At 46.4% G+C, this 23,614-nt stretch overlaps 1 protein-coding gene and 1 long non-coding RNA gene across 2 annotated transcripts; one reads left to right on the top strand and one right to left on the bottom strand.

Moving 5' to 3' along the window:
- Positions 1-12,198: 12,198 nt before the first annotated feature.
- GPR27 (G protein-coupled receptor 27) lies at positions 12,199-14,441 on the top strand. The gene has a single exon (XM_065687201.1). It carries the CDS (start codon positions 12,233-12,235, stop codon positions 13,373-13,375), a length of 1,143 nt encoding a protein of 380 aa, XP_065543273.1. The 5' UTR covers positions 12,199-12,232; the 3' UTR covers positions 13,376-14,441.
- A 4,429-nt stretch (positions 14,442-18,870) lies between these two features.
- Positions 18,871-22,290, bottom strand: LOC136018512 (uncharacterized). The gene is made up of 3 exons (XR_010614457.1): positions 22,022-22,290; positions 19,453-19,584; positions 18,871-19,090 (listed from the first exon to the last, which is right to left on the bottom strand). It is a non-coding gene; the product is annotated as an uncharacterized LOC136018512 (long non-coding RNA).
- Between the last annotated feature and the right edge of the window lie 1,324 nt (positions 22,291-23,614).

Genomic DNA, 23,614 nt, shown 5'->3' with positions numbered 1-23,614 from the left:
TCTCCAGGTGAACAAGCAACTTGCTGCTAAGGCCTTATAAAGCAGGGCTGTGTGGGTGAGAGCAGGAGTCAGCAGTCATTAGCTCAGCTGATTTCAGATGGGTAACAGCTGAAAATTTCCCAGGTAACAACTGGGGAGAAAAAAGCCCCAACAAACTGGAGTGGGGAATGCCAGTCTGCCCCATTCTGGGTGTTCTAGCACTGCTTGCCTGCACCCAGTTTCAGGTGCCAATCTGGCACAGCAGTCACTCCATGCTAGGGCTAATTAGAGTGGAAGAAGGCACATTATAACCAGAAGAAACAGTAAATACTTCATAAGTCTTTCCATGGTTTTACTTGAGATTTTAATCCCTGCTATTATAATCCCTGCTGATCCCAAAATCTTGACAGCAAGGGGTACATTACATATGCTTGAAAGGTTATTTGCCTGTTCCAGTAGGTTTTCCCACAGCCCCTGCTTCCAGCTAGAGAAGGAAATCCCTGTGATATAAGGAAGGGTGTTTTGAAGGGGCAGATTAACTCTTGAAACCACCAGGACCATCCTTTCTGCCACTGACAGCTGTGTACCATCACTGTGGCAACTGCAATGCCTGCGTACATGAGAAATACTAGGAAAGCATTAGGCTTATTTTAGCTGTATTCTAATGCAATGTGGCACCTGGGAGGGAGGAGGGGAACAAGCACCATATGAGCAGTCATATCGCGTTTCCACCCTGGAAGCATTTCACAGCTATTTTCGAGGCAACAGGTACCTCGCCTTAGAGCAGATCTAATAGATAACCTGGGTTTGTTAGTTCAGCGCTCCGGATGCAAAACGAACTGTGTGAAATGTTGGGCTACACCTTTCCCCAGCTGAAGCTCCTCTTTCTCACTCTGAGGCAGAGGTAGTTGGAGCATAAACCTTCCTGGACTTGAGGGACGGCTGGAGCAGAAGCCTTGGCTGCTGTGCCCAGCTGCTGCTCTGCTGCCTTGCAGGCTGAGCCAACAGCCATGAAATGGAATTTCTCTACTTAATGCTGGTGTCACGATCACTTGCTCTTGAAACACTGCCTGGGACTTCAGAAGCATATTAAGTAACACAAGAGCTGCTTCTGAAAGGTTCCCAGGAAGATAAAGTGATCAACCAAGAGCCGAAGCAGAGGTGAGGATGGAGGTATTTTAGTTGATATTTGCTTCCAGAGGCTTAAATAAATGTGTTTTTTAAACCTAAAACATGATATTAAAATGTTCAATCCCAATGCTTTTGGCAAAAGCTCCTCATCTAGGAATGATTTCATATCAGCCAAGCTGTTAAGTGGAGGTTGTCATGGAAACCAGTTATATTCAAATGATACTGCCAGAGATATACTGTATTTAGTGAGTTCTTCATTTGCTGCATGTTGGGAACATGTCAGAACTAAATGATATTGCATAACTTTGTTTCGTTGAAAACAAACTATCTTGCTACCCCTGTTTTCCTCGCAGGCTTGCGTCCGGTCCTGCCTAGGACAGAAGGTTTCCAGCACAGAATCCAGCATTGCTCCGTAGGAGAGGCTCCTCACTCAGCTGGTTCCGGCCACCTCCCCTTCAGAGAAGTCTTCCTTCAAATACATGAGCCTGCCAAAGTCAAACAAGCAGAGGAACCTTGCCTTAGCTTGTACAACTGACATAACCAATCACTACTCCAAAAAGAAGTCCAGTTCCAGTGGATCTTTTCTTTCCTTACTATAAAAGTTCCTACATACACATTGTGAAAGTCTAAAAAAACCCCAACCCTATACAATTACATAAAAGTAAAGCCAGGTCATGCATTCATGGGCATCCCATAAGTGTCCATGACCTCCCTGCAAAAGCAGGATTGCTATTAACTGTCTCTGAGTGATGCTAGAACAAATCTCAGAGAGGACCATGCACATATTGAATTTGTATGTCTGCTTTTTTAGCTGTGGAACTGTTGAAAAGTGCAGGAGCTTAATTCCACATGCTAGTAGCAAATGCATATTTTTTATATTAAAAAATTAATGGAATAGTTCTTGCTCAAGTTATAATCCAAAATCAAATCATCTTTGGCCAGGACACTGTGTGGAAACTTCATCCTGAAAAGAGAAAATAAAAACGAGAGACAAAATTGGCTCCAAAATCACTATCATGGGAACTGCTCTGCAGCTTTTACAGAGCAGTGTCCAAGTGTTTTAAGCAATCTCCCAAAGGGTAACGTTCCTGATTGCCCAAGAGAAGCTGAGCATTAAGTGAAAGTCAAACAAAAGTAAAACCTTGCCCTTAAAGTTACTCTGTAACTGATGAACATACAGCAAAGTGCTTCACAGGAAGGTGATGGCATCTCTTAAACTCTTGGTCCGGGGGTCTGTGAAAATGGAATGGGAGCTTGCTAACTTTTGGGGCAGGTAATCCTAGATTCCTCCAAGCTTTCTCTCTATTACAGTTTATAAGGGAAAAACCAAGGCCAAATAGCTCCTTGGTATATGAAAAAGCAAATCACAGGATGGACTTCTGCCAGATGTGAATATGAAGGCGGCAGTACCAGTCCTCTACCTACCTCAGATTGGTGGTGTAGCTGGAAAGGCATCGGTCTCTCCAGGATCCCTGATGCACTGCAGAATCACACTTTCTGGTTACCATCACTTGTGAAGGAAGGCTGAGCCTCATCCAAAGCCCTTTACAGTAAAGGCATGTGTTGACTTCAATATGCTTTAGATTAGACCTCTATGCTTTACCTAGCCACCTTTGGGGAGCTGAACTGGCTTACCTCAGCATTCAATCCATGCATTGGGTATTAGCAGACTTGAATTTCTTACTTAGTTTTGGATACTAGGGTTTTGCTTTCATCCTTATACCTTCCCATTCCCAAAGCTTATAAGGCACTGGGGCTATCTTTGGTGTTAAAGAAAGAGATGCCCAGCAAAGATGAGGTCATGGGTATTAAATGCAAGAAACCTAACACACCTCAAAGCTAAGTTGTATATTGAAAACAAACTCCAAACAGCTGGCTTCTCTTTATTTCCCAGTAAAATATCTGCAGAGGGTTTCACTTAGATATCACTTCCCCAAACATGGGGATCCCAAAATAGCACCGTCCACAAGGCTATTCTGTGTTACATAAAAAAGAGAATGGCATTGGAACCACATCTGGCATTGGCTTTGATGTGGAACATGAGCTTAAATACTGATCTTTTTTCCTACAGGCATCCCACTATACAGCTGAAGGAAACAATGTGCAACAGTCACATCCTACACACCAAACAAACCACTTTAGCCTGTACTGCAAAGCAAGCCTGGAATGGAAAGCCTCATCTACTACTGATACTGTAAATAAGAAATAAACTATAAAATATTAAACCCACCAAAAATATTTTATAGGTTTTATGCTCATGTCTTGAAAATGGTGAGCTCGGTGCTGCTCTACGGTTCAGCTCATAGGGGTCATCCAACTTTCTGCATCACACTATGAAACCTGGTACCTGGCCAAGCCAGAAGAGCCAAGGGCTCCTCTGGAAATAAACCACTAGAGGGAGACGGATTGCAGCGATGTATCACCCACAGGGACAAAATCCTGCACACTGCTTTCAAACATCAAGGTTCAGATCAAACGTGCTCCCTGCGGCTCAGGTCAAAATTACTCTCTGTGTTTCTTCCTCAGAAATAAAAGTGGCTGAAATTAATAGGTCAAGTTGGTCTTCGTTACTGTAAATTGAGGGAGCGTTGTGTAAACAGGATCAGTCACGTATTCTCCTCCTGTTTGTAAGAGAGGCTAGGCTGACTCTATTAAAAAAAAAAACCACACCAAAAAAACACCCCATCCACTGAAAATACTAATAGCTGTATCCTAGCAACATCACGGATTCCATGTGGACTTTGTTCTGGAGTCTACAGTCTTATTCTATCAAAATTATTGACTTTCTCAAAGTCTCTGAGCGACCATCAAAAACCAGTTAGTGCTTAAAAACCACAAACATTTAATTAGTCACATTAATAAGAAAAAAAGAAAAGCAGCATTGCATGCTAGCGCTCCCTTTTCATGGAGCTCAGCTTAGCTCCCTTTGAAATCAGTCTCAGAATTGCCACTTTATTGGTAGCAGAGCCAGGTCCCTCCTTCAAGAAGAAAAGCTGCAAACAGCCTTTCAGAACTGGCAGGTGAGGTTTATTTCCCAGGCTGGGCTCATGCATTGCAGGGATGAGCTCTCCACGATCCTCCAAGTCATCATGTCCTTATTGTAAAAGTAATCCAATTGGCAGCCAAATGGTACACAGAGGCTTTCTACAAGGCTTTTGTACTATGCATATAACCAATGTCTTTTCTTTGTTTCATAAGGTTTGTTTTTGTCTAACCACAACAACTCAAGATCACAAAAAATGTGAAATCCTGTTGGACCTTCCCAAAACCCCACACCCTGCTCCTCCCAGGTAGGAAGAGTTCAGGTTTAACACAGCTCTAGGAGGTTTTCTCTCATCAGCATTGCATCGCTGAAGTGAACTTTATTAGAGAATATACAAGAGCAAAAGGCCAAATATATAAAAATAAATTAAACCACCCAATCCTCCCAAAGAAACACCCTTCACACGAAAGGCACAACTAAGAGAAAGCCAACCTGACCCCAAACAAATAAGCTGTTTGTCATCCTTAACAGCTTGCATGATAAGAAGGGAATCTTGGGGCGTTTTGCCACTTAACTCATGGTTTGGGCAGGCTCAGATTTTGGCCACAATTTTCACTCAGCTCCAAACAACATCACAGTTTTTCTGACAGTTTTTAATCAGTTATTTCAAGCTCTGCTTCAGTAAGTTAGCAAGACCTTTTACCAGAGAGAAAGTGCTATTAAAATAATAGATTGCTTTTCACCAGCCTGCCTTAAAAGCTCAGTTGATAAGGTAGTATGGTAAAAAATGGTTCTCACACTTTACTTAGCCTCCTACAAAGTTGGTTGAGACCCAAGAGCACTCCTGAACTGCAAACCCTTTTTATGTGCCATTTCTATGGTTGAAAATTAAATGGCTTTGTTGAAAGAGTAATTTAAATACAGAAAGGTTCGTTAGTGACTTTCAGCCCTTGGACATGAATCCAGTGACGGCTCAATTTGGATTCCAGGCATGGCACTGAGCTGTCTGCACCACTTCAGCAGCGGAGCCTTGAGCCAACCTCTGAACCAGCCTCTGGTCATGAGAATACACTGCTGGATCATCATCCCACTCCAGCACCCTGACAAGGGCTGTATCTAAACAGCACACATTTGACTGATCAGTTAACACCCATTTAATTCAAGCAGCGCTCATGGGCTTTCTGATATTGTGGAATCTCACTGCTTCAGCCACACTGAAGGTTTTTACATTGCTCCTCCTTTCATGTCAATCAGCTATAGAGAAGGAAAGGGCCATAGGCAAGGAGGGGATCTCCATTTGTACTGAGTCCCAAAATAAGAGAATAGTTCTACCTTCACTATAAGCTGTGCATAAGCATAAACCAACAAGAAAGGTAATACGTAAGGTTGATAGAGCAGCAAATAAATCAGCTTTCAGAGTTTTAGTTATTTGAGCTGAAAGATGGTATCAGAAGGTACTTGAGCATCTCAACTCTCCCTGAAGTTTAGATTAATTCCAAAACTGCTCCAAGGAGAGCAGCTAACAAAAACATGACAGTTGCATAGCAAATTATGTTCCTAGTTATACCCTGAAAGAGGGCTGTTGGGCTAATTTATACCTGGGTAATACATGAAAGAGGGGAAAAAAGTACAATACCCAATAAAGATGAAGATGCTTTGAGTAGCCAAGCAGATTTTCTTTGAAGTCTCTCTTTAGCATTTAGCAACTACAGCCCGTGGACCAGTTGCAGCAGGATTTCTTTTGATGGCAGACATTGTAGACAGCAAGCAGAGAACAGCAAAGGGTGAGTTCATACTAAAGAAGCAAAAACCTGCTCTCACAATGACTTTGGAAATTAACTTTCAGTTGTGCATTACCTATTTTTTCCTTTTTTACCCAGTGAATTTTCTAGACAGGAATTCACAGTAAGTCTATCCGAAAGCATAGCAATGGAAATAAGTTGTTTCGTAATCAAAACAGACACCTTTTGTTCTGAAGCTGCCCACACTGTCCATGGTGAATTTGCTGTTGGGTGACAAAGGCCGTTTCACCATGACGAGGGCGAAGGATTCAACCTGTACTGATGAGATGGTGCAGCCCCTGTGCAAGGAAAGATGGTTGAAGTCAGTCGTGCGTGGAGACCTGGCAACACAGTGCGTAGAGCCTATTGTTACCTATTTGTCCTGCTGCCAGGTTTTACCTCAGCCCACAGAGATGGCTGCAGCACACACATGTGCAGGTAATTATGAATACACTTATTTATTGCAACACATTATAACTCTTCCTGCTAAGGAAGAACCTGGGGACTGAGAAGCACCACAGCAACAGAGCCAAGGTCTGGCAGTGCTCCTAAAGGCAATAAGCTGCTTATCTCCAGCCTAAGGAGTTTATAGCACCCATGTATCTCCAAAAGCTCATTAGCTTCTCAGTAAGCAGCTAAGACATTAGATGCACAAGCAGAACAGCAGTGGCTTGAGGTTGCTATAGCACGGATAAAACTTCTGGGGTTGGCTAGCCTGCAGCAGGCTGGTTCAATAGCCTGAAGCAACTTATGTATAAAATGATCCCACTTACGTATAAAATGGAAAAGCCTGATCTTGTGAAATGCTGCTTAGTATCGAGCTTTGCTAGTAGTAGAGTGTACAGCTAAAATGCAGCCCTGAGGGGCTGCACCAGCCTGGCTGGTACCCACCAAGAGCCAAAACTGGCAGGGTATGGTGTCTCTCAGCATCACCTGCCATGGCAGCAGAGGAAGCCATGTACCCTGACATGGCCTTACATTGCATCTGTTTCTCCCTTTCTGGTTGCTCACTGCCTCCACGGAAGAGGGGTGGGAATGCAACCCAAGCAGCTGATCTCATCCCATGAGGGTGAACTGAGAGAGGAAGAGAAGGAGCCGGAAAGTCTGTTCCCCTGGAGATCTGAGAGCAATGGCTTTTCCTAACTTTCCTGGCTTGCCTGTGGGACTGGATTGCAGCTACAAGCTCCTGTAGAAAGGCACTGTGTCAGGGATACTTCCTGTCTTACTGCGGCTATCCCCTGTGTCACAGGGGAGCTCTTCCACAAAGAGCTGCTTCTGAAGAACAGCATGTTGCCAACAATTCAGCAGGTTAAGTTTAGCACAGCCAGTGACAGAAGTGAGCAGGAAGGAGTTATTCTTCTCCTCTGCTTTTCTTCCTTCTCCATTGAGCAAAGTCTTTAAAGACCAGCTCCCTTTGCAGAAGGCTACAGAACTTCTAGCAAGTGGCATGCATGGAGGCATTCACAGCCATGATACCTGTGTCTGGTTATTTCCAGTCAAAATAATCTCCTACTCTATTATGGAGAAGAATAGAGAAGCTCAGCCTGACTCACAATCACATGGGGGAAAAATGAGAGGAGTTGTTCAAGTTCAAAACGTTCAGCTCACTGTGGAGGAGGATTAGTACCACTGTGGAAGGAGGCTTTCTCTCCCTCTGCAACAGTACAGCACTAAAGGATGGAAAAGACCCGAGTCCACTTCCCTGCTGTGCCAAATATACTCCTCCGTTCTTCACTCCTCCCTCCCCAAGACAGCATATGAAGTATTAAACAGCTAGGAATAAGCCCTTGAAAAATGTGATAGCTAGCTGTCAGATACCTCTCTGCTGGATAGATGCAGCTATTTGACTGTTTGCCTGCAGATCCTCTGCTGCCATCCAGGAAATGGGGATTCAACAGTGACACTAATACTCTCATCGGTGTCATCTGTACGTTTTGCACAACTGTGCTAATATTTCCTTGAACAAAGCCACATCCAAAGCGCTTCATCAGTGCTTTGCTGAACATAGATCTGGCCTCTGCCAGCCCGTACCCATTCCTACCTCAAATCTGGACCCTCTGCAAGCAAGATGTTGGGTGTGGGCTTCCATCATTGCTTTAAATCTGTTTTCAGTTCACAGGCATGTACCATGGCTGTGCCCTGGTTACAGAGGGTAAGTGTGACTCCCGTGCAAAGCGGTTAGTTTGGGCAGTACTGTAAATTTTGCAGATTTAAAACTTCTCACTTGTTTTCACGTTAGCTGGTGCCCAAACATTGCCTTAATGTGTCATCTTCTATTCCGTCATTGTCACAGAGTATTATCATGATCCTCGTAAACACCCACAAACCTACCTCATTATCTCCTTGCACTCTCTCCTCCTTTTGCAGGGATGAGTGATAGCCACAGTTACGCCAATGCCATTCCCTGTGATGCAGCTTCACTGTTCACTCATTTCCCCCTTTCTCTAGAGTTCATATCTCTCCCCCATCTTACAGTTGGATATTAAGCTCCCTTGGCAAAGGTACAGCTTTTTGTTTTGCTTATGTAGCACCCTGGTCCCTGACTCACTCCATTAGGAGCAAAGATAACACAAATAATGAAGTAATCCAGAGAGCTGTCTGGGAATTACAGGAAGCTGGAAGGAGGATACAAATTTTTCTTGTGCTAGCATCCAGCTCAAGCCCCTCTTATCCCTTTCTGCTCCAGACTGACCTTTCCAGCTCCTTGATTACTAAGCCTGAAGACTTTTCCTTGCCTGAATTATCCGTGACAGCACAATTGTTTTGCCTGGCTGCTCCCACCTGTCCTGCTTCCCCATGGTGTCTCAGGCCACCGAGGGGCTCTTTGTCCTTCAGGCATGTCCAGACATTTCCTACTTCTTCCCTATGTCACATCAGAGATAACGCTGATTTCTACTACAGTAGTACCATGGGTACAGGACACTTCTCTTTCCAGAAACATTATACAGAGCCCCCAGACACAAGAACACCAGTAACATCATCAATAATAAATAGCTAAGCCTTTAGGAAGAATACCTGTGACCGGTGGAAAGAAGGCAATATGCCACAGTATTTGCTGTAAGAGTCTGTATTTCAACTGTCTCTCCCATTCAAGGCAGTGAGCAGAGAACATGAAGAGGCAGCCAATTCAAGTAAAGCACACTGAAAGGTCAGAGGAATCCATGTAGTTTGTGCAGCACCATTTTGTAAGCAAAGAACAGCTCTTTGTTTAACACATTTTATGAAAGTGATTGAGGTGAGAAAGGAAAATAACTTAACATGCTCATTACAGTCTCTGGAAATTACCTGTTCCCCATGACTGCTGCAATGGAACTGCCTTTGTCCGGCTGTGCACCATGGAGCAGCACCAGAGATGAGGGGGATGTCAGGGCAGACAGGGCAGTCCCTGCTGCTCCTCTTGGCTCTTAGCAGTGGACACCTCCCCAGGCACTGCAGTCCCTGTGGGCTGGAAGAGCTCCTCAAGCAGCTCTGAAACAGCAGAGGGGTTACAAAATACTCTGTATCTCATTTTGTAGTCAAATACGGTAAATGTGGCACTGTGCTGATGTCCAAACTGAGACTAAGCCTGGGTGAGAAACTTGTTTGAACCCAACGGGTCTGATGCAAAGATGCCAGTGAAGCACGCCAAGATGCAGGCATGCCTGCGTGGGGGCAGCTGGCAAGTGAAGAGCCTGCTCCTATGAAGACTGTTAACCCCCTTATTTTCCCCATTCCTTTTGGCTGTTCCTTTAGTGTCACACCTCTCAGCCAGCTCCACTAGGAAGCTGCCCTCAAATTCCTCACACCTCCTATAGCGCTATATAGCAGTCCCATCAGGAGAGCAGGCCTGGGAAGATGGATGAAACACCATCCTCTCCTCTTGCTACAGGTGGGAGAAAGATGAGCTAGCAATTTGCTGCTGGCCTGGCAAGTTAGCAGTGAATTACAGCAGCTCCTGAGCCAGCTCAGCTGCGCTGGCAAGCATTCAGGGAGAGGAGAAGCCCTACCCGCAGGCATGGAGGAGGGAAGCAGGTGTGTTGTTCCCTTTTGCTCACTTGATGGCAGAGATCACAGAGCTTACACAGGCCATGAGGTCTCCTCTGCTCCTCTGAAAAGCCACATTCCCCTAAGGACAACCAATCCTTGTACTCATGCTTGGCAAAGTACTTTGGCTGCAGGCACCCAGCCATAGGAGAGCCTGTTAACACAGTACTGTGTTGCACTGGTGGCAAGCAAGGTATGTGGTGTCTCCGGCTCCTTCAGAAAGCCACTGCTCCTGATGCTGGTGCCGTGGCTGCCCAGGGGACACGGTGCACCCGGCGCTTAAGCCGTGTCATGAATGTGAGAAATGCTTTGAAAATTGCACAAAGCACTGAGCAACCCGTGGGCAATTCTCTGTCATAGGAAAACTTCAGTGCAAATGAGAAACCTAACAACTGAAAACAGCTCAGATGTACCGGTAGGATGCAAAAAGCAGACTCAATTATCTGCCACTTTCCCCCTCCTCCCCTTAGGATTTCTTTGCTCTCCTAACATTAGCAATAAGTAACAGATACAAACTAGATCCACAGACAAATGAAATCCTGCATGTAATACAGACTGCCCTCAACACATTTGGGGCAAAGTCTCGGTTTGGTTCCATGACTGTTTAAATGCCAGCAGCTCAGCAGAGCTGCTCTGGATGTCTGGTGGCACAACTGAGGTCGGCGCCTGGCCCCTGGCACATGCCACAAGATTTCTGAAACCAGCCAGAAAGAGCTGCTAAAAAGCCGCTCCATGAGCATCCGCTTCTGGGACTGATGCAGACACTTTAATTGCCATCATTTCTGGAATAACGCTGAATTTACTGATGGCTTTTAATAGAATGCTCAAAAAGGATTTCAGACGTGTCCTTCACAAGAAGCCATGAAGGAAAATCAGTAACAGTGAGATAATTGCATTAACATTCCAGCGAGCCCAGGGCTGCGTATTCGTGCCTGCTTTACAAGGCACACAGAGAGGCCTTGCCGTACTTACCAAGGATGGGGAAGAGAGAGAGAGAGGACAAGGATGTGCATCTCACTGGCCTAAATTAATTAAACTGCCCGTTATAAACCTGAACCAACAGTACAGGTGAAGCTCTACGCTGTCAGGCCAAAGGTCTTAAGAACTCCATTTCCCAAAAACTTGCCAGGCCCCATGTCACTAAGCCTGGGAGCTGGTAAACCTCTGCAACACACAATAACACAGGAAGCATCCATGTGGGTTAGAGGCATTTAGCCACATCCCCTCCCATTCTGCCTTCTCAGGAACACAAACTGGCACAAAACATCAGGCTCCTGACTTGCAGGAGCGGCTTTTCCTTGCTGTAGCATCGAAACATTTGCCACACATGCTGGCTGTAAACCCCCTTCCCCTGCAAACCTCCTTGCCCAGCAAGGGACAGCATGCACAGATGCTCGGCTGCAACAGGCGCTACTGGACTTGTGTCCCCTGCGTGCAGAGAGAGAAAGTTAAATGGTTATTTAGTACAGGCAAGCCTAACAAAATCACACTGGTGAGTGTGATACAGGCGTATCACTAATGAATGGGTGTATCGGGTCCATACACACACGCGGTAGGTATCAATTCGCGCATATTTGGGCATAAACAGCCCTGTGTCAGCCACACATCGTCTCCATCAGCTCTCCACTGGCTTTGCCTCTCCGAGCGCACAGCCGGACACCCCGCGCTTCCCCCGCTGCCTCCGAGCCCCGGGGGACACGGGCGGGGACCAGGGCTGCGGGCGGCTCCGCTCCCAGCCCCGCTGCGGCACCGGGACCTCCGCGCCGCTCCGCGCCGCTGCGCGCCTGACTCAGCCCCGCGCTCCGCAGGGGCCGGGCTGCGCGGGGGGCGGAGGCAGGGCGGAGGGGAGGAGGAGAAGGAAGGACAGAGAAGAAGGAGGGAGGGAGAGAGGGGGATTTACCCCATTGTCCTCGGCGGGAGCTGGGCAGAGCCGCCGCCGCTGTGCGCAGGCTCGGCAGACCCCTCGCCCGGCGCGGAGGAGCAGCTCGCCGGCGGTAAGGGGGTGGGTGGCTCCGCGCCGCTCCGCGCCTCGCGCGTGCCCCCCCCCTCCCCGCGCATCCCCCATCCCCATGGGGCGGCGGTGGCGGCGGGCGCGGCCCTAGCGCAGGGGATCCGCATGGCCCGCGGGGAGCGCGGCGGGAGCGCCCCGCGTCGCCGGGGCGGCGGCGGCGGCGTTGGCGGCGGGGGGAGCCCGGTGGTGGCGGGCATGGGGGCGCCGGGCGGCGCGGCCCTCGGCCCCGGCGCGCTGCCGCGGCGCTGAGACCCCGGCCCTGCCTGCGCGGCGCCGCCGAGGAGGAGGAGGAGGAGGAGGAGGAGGAAGAGGAGGAAGGACCCGATGGCGAACAGCAGCGAGCTGGGCAGCAGCAGCAGCCCGCACCTGCCCAGCGCCGGCGGCCTGCTGAGCGCCTCCGGGCTGAAGCTGGCCACCCTGGGCTTGATCCTCTGCGTGAGCCTGGCGGGCAACGTGCTTTTCGCCTGGCTCATCCTCAAGGACCGGCACCTGCACCGCGCTCCCTACTACCTGCTGCTGGACCTCTGCCTGGCTGACGGGCTCCGCTCCCTGGCCTGCTTCCCTTTCGTCATGCTGTCGGTGCGCAGCGGGGCCGCCTGGCCCCACGGACCCCTCAGCTGCAAGGTGCTGGCCTTCCTGGCTGTGCTCTTCTGCTTCCACGCCGCCTTCCTGCTCTTCTGCGTGGGGGTCACACGCTACATGGCCATTGCCCACCACCGCTTCTACGCCAAGCGCATGACGGGCTGGACCTGCCTGGCTGTGGTGTGCATGGTGTGGACCCTTTCCATGGCCATGGCCTTCCCCCCTGTCTTTGACGTGGGGACCTACAAGTTCATCCGGGAGGAGGAGCAGTGCATCTTCGAGCACCGCTACGTCAAGGCCAACGACACGCTGGGCTTCATGCTCATGCTGGCAGCTGTCATCGCTGCCACCCACCTGGTCTACATCAAGCTGCTCTTCTTCATCCATGGCCACCGCAAGATGAAGCCAGCCCAGCTGGTACCAGCCATCAGCCAGAACTGGACCTTCCATGGGCCGGGAGCCACTGGCCAAGCAGCTGCGAACTGGACGGCTGGCTTTGGCAGGGGGCCCACGCCACCCACCCTTGTGGGTATAAGGCAGGCCACCCACAGCCAGATCAAGAGGCTGCTGGTGCTGGAGGAGTTTAAGATGGAGAAAAGGCTCTGTAAGATGTTCTACATGATCACTTTGCTCTTCCTGCTCCTCTGGTCCCCCTACATTGTGGCCTGCTACCTGCGGGTTTTCATTAAGGCCAGCTCCATCCCCCAGGTCTACCTGACCACCTCTGTCTGGATGACGTTTGCCCAGGCAGGGGTCAACCCCATCCTCTGCTTCATCTTCAACAAGGAGCTCAGGGTCTGTCTCCGAGCCCACTTCCCGTGCTGCCAAAGCATCCAGAGCACCCAGGGCACCATCCTTTGTGATCTCAAGAGCTTTGGGATGTAGGGGGGCTTTTCTCTTTCTAAAAAAAAAAAAAAAAAGAAAGGTGGATATAATTTTCCATATTTCTGCATATGATTTCAAGAGAGTGTGACCTGTGGGGGACATACTGTACCACCACCCAGCACCCAAACCTTAGGCTGTAAGAAGCTGTTTTATTTATTTTTCTATATTTTGCTTATGCTCTCTTCAGAACATAACAGGTTGCCATCTATGGGACAGGTACTTGAGCAGAACACCCCCAAACCTTAGGCAGTAAGAAGCTGGTTTTCTTTGTGATTGTGTGGTTTTTAAAAACAAAAACAGGGCTCCAGGTTTCTGGTCTTGCTTCTAACCTTTCTAGACATAATTCCAACAGATACGGATTAAGGCCATGACATGTTTTTCTGTTTCCCTATTCCTGTCTGTTTTGATAAAGGCTTAACAATTTTACTCATGTAATATTTGATAAGGGCCAAGACAATTTTCTACTAAAGTTATTTTTGATGACCTCAAGAGGTGTTGTTCTCTTATTATTTGATCTTAAGCGAAGAACAAGAAAAGGACATTCCTAATGTGGTCAGAAGTTAGTTTTTGGTGGGAGCTGTTGGGTTCATTCATTCTCCAATGGTTTGAGTATTTGAAGCAGTTACTTATAACTTTTGCTTGACATGCAAACAGTGTAGAACTAATTTCGATTTTCTTGTTGCACTATTCATTTGGTAAGATTTCAGAACGATTTGTGAAATGTGATTTTAAAATACCAACTTTAAAAATAAGCAACTATAGCAGTTTTTAAAACCTAGATTGAAATTCATATTTTACTGCCTTTATAGGAAGTTATCTACAAACCTGGGTAATACTTGTACATTTTGACTGTTTTCTTTAATAAAATATTGAAAACCTTTACTGTATGTAATTGTTTCAGAATGGCAGCATTCTGCTTTGCTGGCAAATAACTTGTGTATGTGGAAGGTTGTATGTCTTGTGTCTGAGTAGATTTTGCAGCTGAGGTTATTATGGACAAGCACAATCCTTATTTGCTGTTAGATCTCAATTTAGGTGTTTATACCAATAAAAGTGACTAAAGCTATTTTTAAGAAGACTTAAGTTCATGATGGGCAACAGGTTTAAATAGCACAATTCTTTGTCTCCTGAAACCAGATTTCTGGTTTAGCTAATCTCTCCTCTGTTAATGATAGAGTGTGTAATTGTGGGTTGCTAATTTTAGTTGGCAAAGCAGTTTTTTGACACGGTGGCTTGGTTAATACAGTACTCATTTGTAAACTATATTCTTAATGGGTAATTTACATTTATTAAGCATGGCGTTTTAACCTGCTCTATTGTTCTGCAACTTCTTTGACAGTATTTCAGCTGTCGGCCTGATGGCGGGATCCTGACACGACTTTATAGCCATCTCAGAGAAAGCTGTCCCTGACGTGCTTTCGTTCTGATATGGCATTTAACAAACACTGATCATCACAGTGCTGGAGCAAATTGCACACAAATGACAGAGGGAAGCTCAATTTCCATGAGGAATTCTGTGCTAAGACTGTATCTGTAGGGAGTAGTCCGAAGTTGTTAGACACGACCTGAGAAATAGTTGTCCTGACTGTGAAACGAGCACAGAAGAGGTGTGTGTAACAGATCAGAAAAGGGCTATGGCGGCTTTAGATTTAGGCAAGGACTTGAGTGAGGTGGGGCTTCTGGTTTGGTTTTATGTCTTGCTTTCCACCCCTAACTCAGATTTGAACACCAGAGAGGCAATGTTTCTAAAAGTGCTTAAAAAGTTTGCAGTTTGAACTTTCAGTATAGCTGCAGAGAAGGTAGGCAGGAGGAAGGTGGGTCTGTACTGATACTGCCAGATCTGGGTTAAGAAATGGATGGGGTATCTTGAAAACAAAGTGAGACTTAATGATCAGTTCCAAAGCTGTTGGAAAATGCATCTGGGTACAGAAGGAAAGCTGTCAAGAGCTTCAGATCACAGCAGAAGTTGGTTATTAGTGCTAATTATATTTCCATCCTGGAATATCAGATGATAGCTTAGTGAATCTTAAAGAGTACTGGGGTAGAATTGTGTTACAAAGACTTAGGGGCAAAGCCACGATGCTATTGCTGGGAATTGTGTTCCAGTTATACCTTACATGCCTGTTTTACTGTTAGGTCTTTATGGCAGGGTTCCAACTTTTGCAGTATCATATTTTCTTAAAGCTTAAGAAGCTGCTTAAGTAGGGGCCTAAGGCTGTGATCTCTAACTCAGATCTTGCCTTCTGCTAATCCTGCTGGTACCCAACCGAATGTTTTCTTTCTCATACTCTATTAAAAATGCCTGATATTTTAGCATCTTCTCTCTCTTCCAGGCTATAAGTAGTACGGTTGTGATTCTATTTAAACCACAGAGATGGGAGAATAGTTATTTTTAAAACCTCCTTAAAAGCTGCAAGGACCAGATTTTTCACTTCTAGAAGAATTAAGCACAAGTTGTATAGTCAATCCTGTATGTGGGGGAATGAAAAATCAGCTTTGGGTGACCTGATGGTTTTATTTAGATTCAGTTTATCAATCTGTGACGCTGTATTAAATGCTAATCTCTGTGCATAGGCATCCCCCATCTCAGTGATGCCCTCATGAGATGGGCAAGTCCAGTTCTTAGCCCTTGAAGATAACAGATGCTTTGCTGTAACCCATCAGTGGCAACTAGACTCAGCCTTACTATAACAAAAGGACACAAAAAAGTTCCAGAAGAGTACCTTTATGCAATGCCTTTTGTTTGCATGTAGCTTCCAGGGCTGTGTCAGGACTTCTGATATACTGAGGGCAAAATCAGCTCTGTTTGAAGTTAATTTTATATTTAGGTACTTGTAATATCAGGCAGATTATGATCCTGGCCATTCTGTACAAAAAGAGAAGGAACTCCAGTAGCTTTAATTCAGGGTTTAGATGGGTGTTGAACAATAGGGCTTCATTCCAGAAAATGTGAAACTGAATATTAAGGGACAGACACATGGCAGAAAATGAAACGGTGCTTGGTGCCAGCACACCAACAAACACCAGTTTGCAAGTCTGTCCTGCTGGCTGAGAGTACACCAAGAAAGTATGGAAAACCAGAAGGGGCTGGAGAGGCACCAGAGGATAAATATTCCTCTGAAACCTGAGCAGAGATAAGAAAAATTAAAAAAAAAAAAAAAAAAAAGAAAAAAAAAAAGAAAAATAGCATTTCCAAAGCAGAGCATTAACATGTTCTAAAAGCGTACTTTAGTCTGCATGTGGGGAAAGTGGGTCACAGAGATTAAATGTTTTGGCCAAGATCAGGGAAGAGTACTGGAGAGGATGAAAACCTGCTCTGGATAACAAATAGAGGAATAATATTAGTGAGAATGGGCTGAGCACAAGGAGCCATTGCTGATGCTGTTGGGACCTCCAAGGTACAGCTATACGCCTCTGTACCCCCAGCTCCCCATCGAAACCAGAGTGCTGCTGGTCTCAGAAGTGCTAACGGCTGAGACTCAGTGGGAGCTGGGTCTTAATAATTACCTCCCACATCCATGTGGGAAGCTATTGCAGCTTATGCAAGTGCTGATCTCGCTTGCAAAAAACTCCCATGGTCTGAATCCCTCTCCTCATCCCCACTGACCAAAACTCAAAGTACTTGGAGGGTTTGGTGAGCTGCATGGCAGCAGGGATCTCCCAGCTCTTCCATCTACCTGTGCTTGACCAGAATATAGACTGAGTGTTCTCTATAGCCCTCCAGCCAGCTGTATGTTAGTTCTCCATATTCTGGACAACATGAGTGCAGAGTATCACAGGAAATACCAAGATATCTCCCCCAGAGATTCTCTGTGGTCTAGCTCAGAGGTCACAGTGTGCTTGCTTTTGCATATCTGTGGTGAAGAATTGCAGTTGCACTGAGAGCTGCTCTGGAAAAATCTTGGTTGCTGCTAGCATCTTCCCTCACTCACCAGGTATTTAACACATTCCTTGCAAACATTCCCAGTCAAAATCTTTAAGTCAGTGGAGGTTTTTAGCCTAAACTTAAATGTCAGGTCCGCTTGAAAGATCACACTGGGTAGTGCCTGTGGTAATCTGATATGCAACACTCAATGCTCGGAATACTGTGGAGTGCTTCAAGCTATACTGTTACATTTAGAAGGAGTTTGTTAGGAAAGGGCTGAAATATTTGGCCCCAGCCAAATTACATTATCTAGTAAAGGTCTCATTCGGTGGTCGTGCTAGAGGTGGAAGATGAGCAGGGGGATGCGTAGCCCAAAACCTGTTAGCATTTGCTTTTCCATTACCAGGTATGCACCACGGAGACAAAACTGCCTCCCAGAATGGTGTTGCCCTGTAGCCTTGAGGAAAAGGGCAGGAATTTGGTTTAGTCTGATAGCAACAGTTCTTTCCTTGGGCTCTACCCGGTTGTGATACAGCTACACCTCCAGAAGGCTGCTCTGCCATATGCTGTGGTTCTGCCCTGGGGCATGTTGTGCTGAGCTCAGAGGAGAGCAAAGCTGGCATTTTCCCTCCCTTCCCAGCAGAGGATGTGTGGAGTTTGGCTGGACCTCTGCCACTCACCCCACAGGGTAAAGCAGTCACTTTGCTCCTTTCTAGCATCTGCACTTGCTCAGGATTGCCACAAACCACCCTGACAGAAGAAGAGGCTCTGGACAGAGGAAGACACATTGGCAGAATGTGATGCTAAGTATCACTTCATCAACTTAGGCTTCAGATTAGATGATTCTGTGCAGTATCAGAATACCCCAGCAAGCTGATTAGATAGTTATGCTGCAAATCAAAAAATTATTAGAAGCATGGCAGGAGGGCTGTTTTCCAATAGAAGTCCCTTAAAATCCTCTATTTAGCACAGCTTCCTTTATGGCTGCTCAAAACACTGCACAGGCTACAATTAACTCTGTGGCGATACGGACCAGGAATCATCTCCCATGCTATCATGTTCTTAAGCTTCAGAATATTGTGACATCTCCACGAGATGGAGAGAAAATTTGTCAGTGAAATTGTCTCTAAAAACTGGTGCAGAGTTGTGCTGGGCTGGGGCTGTGCCAGCGGAAACCTTACCCCAAGCCTGTTTTTATGCTGGTGACCTCTGATGCTGTGTCATTCATGAAGGACCTTGTATGGGGTAAATCCTCACTCATCCGCTGGCAGTAGGAGCAGTGACCAAGAGCTGATTTTCCAACAGACCTCATGTCTGTGGTGCTCTGATTTTCCCTAGAGCTGAGGATGCTGAGCATATTTAAGCCTATTTTCACTTGGTAAAAGGCATTACCTGCCCCACACCTCGGTACTTTGTCTGAAAAATGATTAATTATTCTTACTCACCTTTGTAAAGCACAGAACTACTGATGGCAAGAGCAGAGCATTATCACGGGTGAACAATCGCTGACTACATAAGCTTTCATCACTTAACTTTAAAGTCAAGCTAAGCCTTTAATGCAAGCTGTTGCATTTCTGTATTTCTATTCATGTTTAATGACCTCAGTGCTTGCACTCTGTCTTTGATCTCGAGTCATGCATGGTTGTACTGTGGATGTATTTATTGGAAAGCCACTTTCTTCAGTGCCACATTTTTCACATCGACCGTGACCAGGTTGATAGCGCAAAGCACTTCGTGTAGGAGGCTTTCAAGTTCAAAGCTAGTCTTGCAAGGGCACAGGGAAGCTGTGAAGTCCCAATTTTAGGCAGTCATCACAGTGCCAATTGAGGAGACAGAAGTCAAGAGATCACCTGGTGAAGAGAAAGCCCATCCTAAAGGTTCTGAGTGTTATTTACTGGTGTGTCATTAAAACCAAAATAATCCTGTGTTTGTGTGAGGATGATTAACCATTGGAACAAATCACCCAGGGAAAAAAAATGGATCCCCCATCTGTGAGACGTGCAGTGTGAGCCTGCGCGCCTGCCCACGGCACACCTCCCCGGAGCCGGCTGCCTGCCCAGTGCCATCCCTGCGCCGGGTCTGGGGCTCAGCCCGAGCACACGAGAGAAGAATAAACCAGAAACACCAGAGAGCAGCACCGGAGCCCTCTCTGTCGCACGGTGATTCACTCCTTCCTTTTGCTAACTGTTTTACAACACACGTTTTATCATACCTTGTGAACACCAGCGCTTGCTTCTCTCAGGAATTGTGGCAGAGGTAGAGCTAAAATGGCTTTCTCATTAAAAACATCCACAGAGGGAAACACAGGAAGGTTCAGAAGGAAGGGATGAAGTCTGGGTGCTTTCTGACAGTGAGAGAAAGAGGAATGATTTAGTGGAATATTACCTCACTCCATCGAACCACTCAATCTGCAGGAGGGTGATGGAAAGGAAACAGTTGAGTAGCTTGATAGTCGAGTAAATCAACCGGGCTTTTTCCTTTTCCTCCCTCATTAGGCCTTGCATGCTCACACCACACATCAGGCTCCCCAGTGTGCTGTGCCAAGGGCAAGGGAGGAGAGGGAAAGGGGGTGCTCCCCTGGGAGCCATGGGGCTGCAGTGACCCCAGGCAGAGGGACCAGCTCTGTTTGCTTGCGGGGCTGAGCTGCCCTGAGGAGTGAGCTTTGGGAGAGCCTCAGGAGACATCTGGGTGTGGAGGAAGGCGGATGAACGTGCAATATGTTCAGCCAAGCTGCAGTGTGACTAAAAGGGGGAGAGCATGGGCAGCCGAGCCAAGGAGCCAGCAGAATCACAGGCAGAGGTAAAGCTTGGAGCCATGGTGTGAAGGCAAAGAAGGACGCATTCAGGCTGAGCATCACCAAAGTGCTTTCCAGCAAGGTGATGAAGGATGCTGCAGAAGCCAGGCTCTGCAGGACCTGCCCACAGTGCTGCTGGTGGGGATGAAGCTCCCAATGCTAGTTTTCCTAACCTGAAAGATCCTAAACTCTCAGCCAGACTGACTTATTCTTACTCCCCATTTGTGCAATATCTGAGCATAAGTGCTGATATAAACCAAATCCGAACAGTTGAAGGCTCTGTTGCAATGTGCAGGAGGTTTGTTAGTGACTTGGGGGAGTTTAATGAAACCAGGGTGGGGAGGGAGTTTAAATTATGACACCATCACAGTCAGGAAATTTTGCCATTGAAGCTGAAAGGGTGGGAAACCTTCTTGTCAAAGCTTCACCCATGTGAGAGAAGAAATTGGGGAGGGGGATTAAAACCTTACTGATTTGACAGGATGTAGTGAAGCCTTTGGGAAAGGTGAGCATGTTCGCAGCTGCCCTGCCAGTGCCTCTCCCCGAGCTGTCATTGCCAGCAGGTTCCATGAAAGCATTAGAAATGTGCTCTGCTGCCTGTGTTCCAGTGTAGCCTAGAGGACTAAGTAAAGAGTGGGCCCAGCTTTGCACCCCATGAAAGTAACAGCAGCTTTGCTGGTTTGTCAGCTCTTCACAGCAAGAGGTGCAGCTGCCTATTTGTGCTGGAAGAGCCCGCAAACATCTGCATGGAATGATATGAGTGCACTCACATGTACAAGAGCAAAAGCAAATAAGAAGGCTCAGCACTGCTCACTTGGCTGGAACCAGGCCATATTTTCAGTCTGCTTCTGAACTGTGTTACAGCCTTGGGATTTACAAAGCTGCATTACATTTAAACCCAGATTTAATCCCTTCCACGTGTTGCGCTGCTGTGATGGAGGCAAGGTGCCGGGGTTCGGGAGGTCTGGATGGGATTCCCAGCAAGGGAAGGGACACACTGGGCACTCCTGGCGCACAATTAACATGAACCCACTTCACCAGGCAAACTGGGGTTTGCAGAGAAAACTGTCAGTTTTATATTGTGCATGCATTAAAGCTCCCCTCCATACTAAGCCATTTACACTCAGACCTTTGGGAAACCCCTGCCAGGGACGTATTTATATTACTCATTCCCCCTTTCCTGCACACTTTGCTGTTACCTTGCACCGTAATCCCTGCTGTGAAACATGCTGCCATCCACTCTCCCTGCAGTGCACCAGGCTTACTCAGCTTCAGCCCTCCATATTCAGCCTTTCCCAGCCCTGATGGCCAGGCAGTGACCCAAAGGTTACAACCATCCTCTAAGGCAGCTGGACGATACAGGGGAACGTGCCCTGCTAAATCACTGAGATGCATTCTGCTGCACTGAGGTAGATGTGCCCACACTCAAGACTCTCCTTGAAAAATAAGTGATTTACTCTATGTTTGGTGTGTGTTAAACTTGTTTCTATTCCTGTGCTCAGAATTATTGATTATTCTAACAGCTGTACCCCTGCTGGTTTGGCATTTCATATCTATGGAGTAGAAAAAGGCACATTGATTTTGCTGTTATCAAAATCCTCTTGTATTTGCAGTCTTTTTCTTTCCTGCAATTTTCTAATTCCTTCTGGAAAACATGTTACACATTGTCAAGATCAAATTCCTGAGACATCTTGTTTAAATCAAGGGATTCTTAGCACCTTCTGTTTCTTTTGAACATCCATCTGTGCAGTAATAACAAATCAGAGAGCTACTAGGGCAGGGAAGCATTAGCAAGGACCTCAGTCTGTGGTCATACTTGCTGTTCTCATACATCATTATGGTGCATTACACTGATGAAGCAACTTAGTAAAGTTCCTTTGACAAGCTGCGCTATAAGAACTTCCAACACACCAGAGCTTCAGGGTAACAAGACTAGTGTTTTTAACCCATCCACAAGAAAATAAACCAATGCTAGCTTGTTTCTTACCTTAAGAGTGCTCCATACCAGTAAGTGTTGTCCATACTGCCTTCTCAACCACCAAGATAGATAATTTCAGCCTTGTATTACCTAGCTTCACTTCAACTACTCTTATAAAACCAGGGTTGTGGTTAGGGTGACCAGTCTCCTGGGTAAGCACTTACAGAGATTGGAGCTTCACTTGCCACACAGCCAGGAGAATTTATTTTGTGCTGCCCCCTGATTCAAAGGCTTTATAACATTTTTTTTTTTCCTAGTGACAACATTTCCTTGAGGGAGAATTGTGGGCAGGGGAATGCAGATAAAACTGAGCTTCATCTGGATTTTATCCTGCTCAGCAGCAGAGCTTTCCTCCCAGGCTTACAAGTGAATGCTTGCTCAAGCAGCTGTGCACCCACAAACCTGAAACACCTTGCTTCACCTTTCCTAATGAGCATGTAATCAAATTAAGGCAGCAGCTCATTATATGTGATGGTGTCCTTTCCTGAAATGGCTGTCTGCTAACCCAAAATCTGGTAACAAACGTGGGAACTCCTACAGTGTGGTGGGATATCGTCATTATTCTATAGCATATCTGTAATATCAATATTCATATAATATTAAAAATTAATGCACATGTTTCTATTAATAATTAATTACTCCAATATTAATAAAATTAAAGCAAATGTTGGCACAGATCTCCTAAGTGGAGTGAACAGAAGAAAGCATTTAAACCAGCACTCTCTTAACAAGCTATGTGTACTGGAGAATGGGGCTTTTCCCTTTCACAAAGACGTTTCTAGGGCTGCACAGGTTTTCTTCTCTTTTCTTGTCTGATTGCTCCTTCAAGGACCTGTCCCCTTCCCTTCCTCCCAGGCAGGTGAGGAAGCTGCTCCTGGCCTGGGATTGTTGCCAGGGTGGTACTAAGGAAAATTGAGCAGGACAAGGAGTTGCAAAAAACCTTGTATGGCAGAGCTGGTTTGAGGCTGACCACCTTTTCCATTAGTCACAATGCACTGAGTTTCCTGTGCCCCTCAAATCAAAAGCTGCCTCAAGGGAACCGGTTATCACTGTAAAGCAAAGGTAAAGGGTTTCAACCCTACGCCTTCCACTGCAGAAATAAATTAAAGGGACTCTGCAGGTGTGCTTGGGTTAGGAAATCTCCCTTGGGATGAGAGAAAAGGTAATTGATAAGGACAGAGTTTGGGGAAGAATTGGCGTGCAGAAGCTTCATCTTCCTTCCAGAATGATCTCTCAAATCAGCTAACCTTCATTGTGTCAAATGAGAATTAAATTACTAAAAGGGGAATCATAATAATTATTGCCAAGTGAATATAGTGTGAATGTAGGACAGTGAGGTTTTGCCTTTAGCTCTTCTACGTCATCAGCCACACTCCAGCAGCAGCAGGGAAGGTGCGGAAAAGCCCCTCGAGGACAAGTACAGGATAACATCTCCCTCAGAGAAGCACCTTCCTAATGCCCTGTCCAGGAGTGTCTGCAGGACAGGAGTATTTCAATCCCCTGCAGATGGTGTGAACTTTGGACTCATGTAATTGAGGCTGTTCTCATTACCCAGATAAATGCCTAATCCCACAAGTCAATTGGCACGAATTACAACTACAG

This window comes from Lathamus discolor, chromosome 7, assembly GCF_037157495.1.
Source record: "Lathamus discolor isolate bLatDis1 chromosome 7, bLatDis1.hap1, whole genome shotgun sequence".
Taxonomy (NCBI): domain Eukaryota; kingdom Metazoa; phylum Chordata; class Aves; order Psittaciformes; family Psittacidae; genus Lathamus; species Lathamus discolor.
Note: the sequence above shows the minus strand (reverse complement) of the source record. Positions and strands in the feature narration are given on the sequence as shown.

What these genes read in the sequence shown, in the direction of transcription:
- GPR27 (XM_065687201.1), top strand. Translation starts at nt 12,233, where the DNA reads ATGGCGAACAGCAGCGAGCTGGGCAGCAGCAGCAGCCCGCACCTGCCC.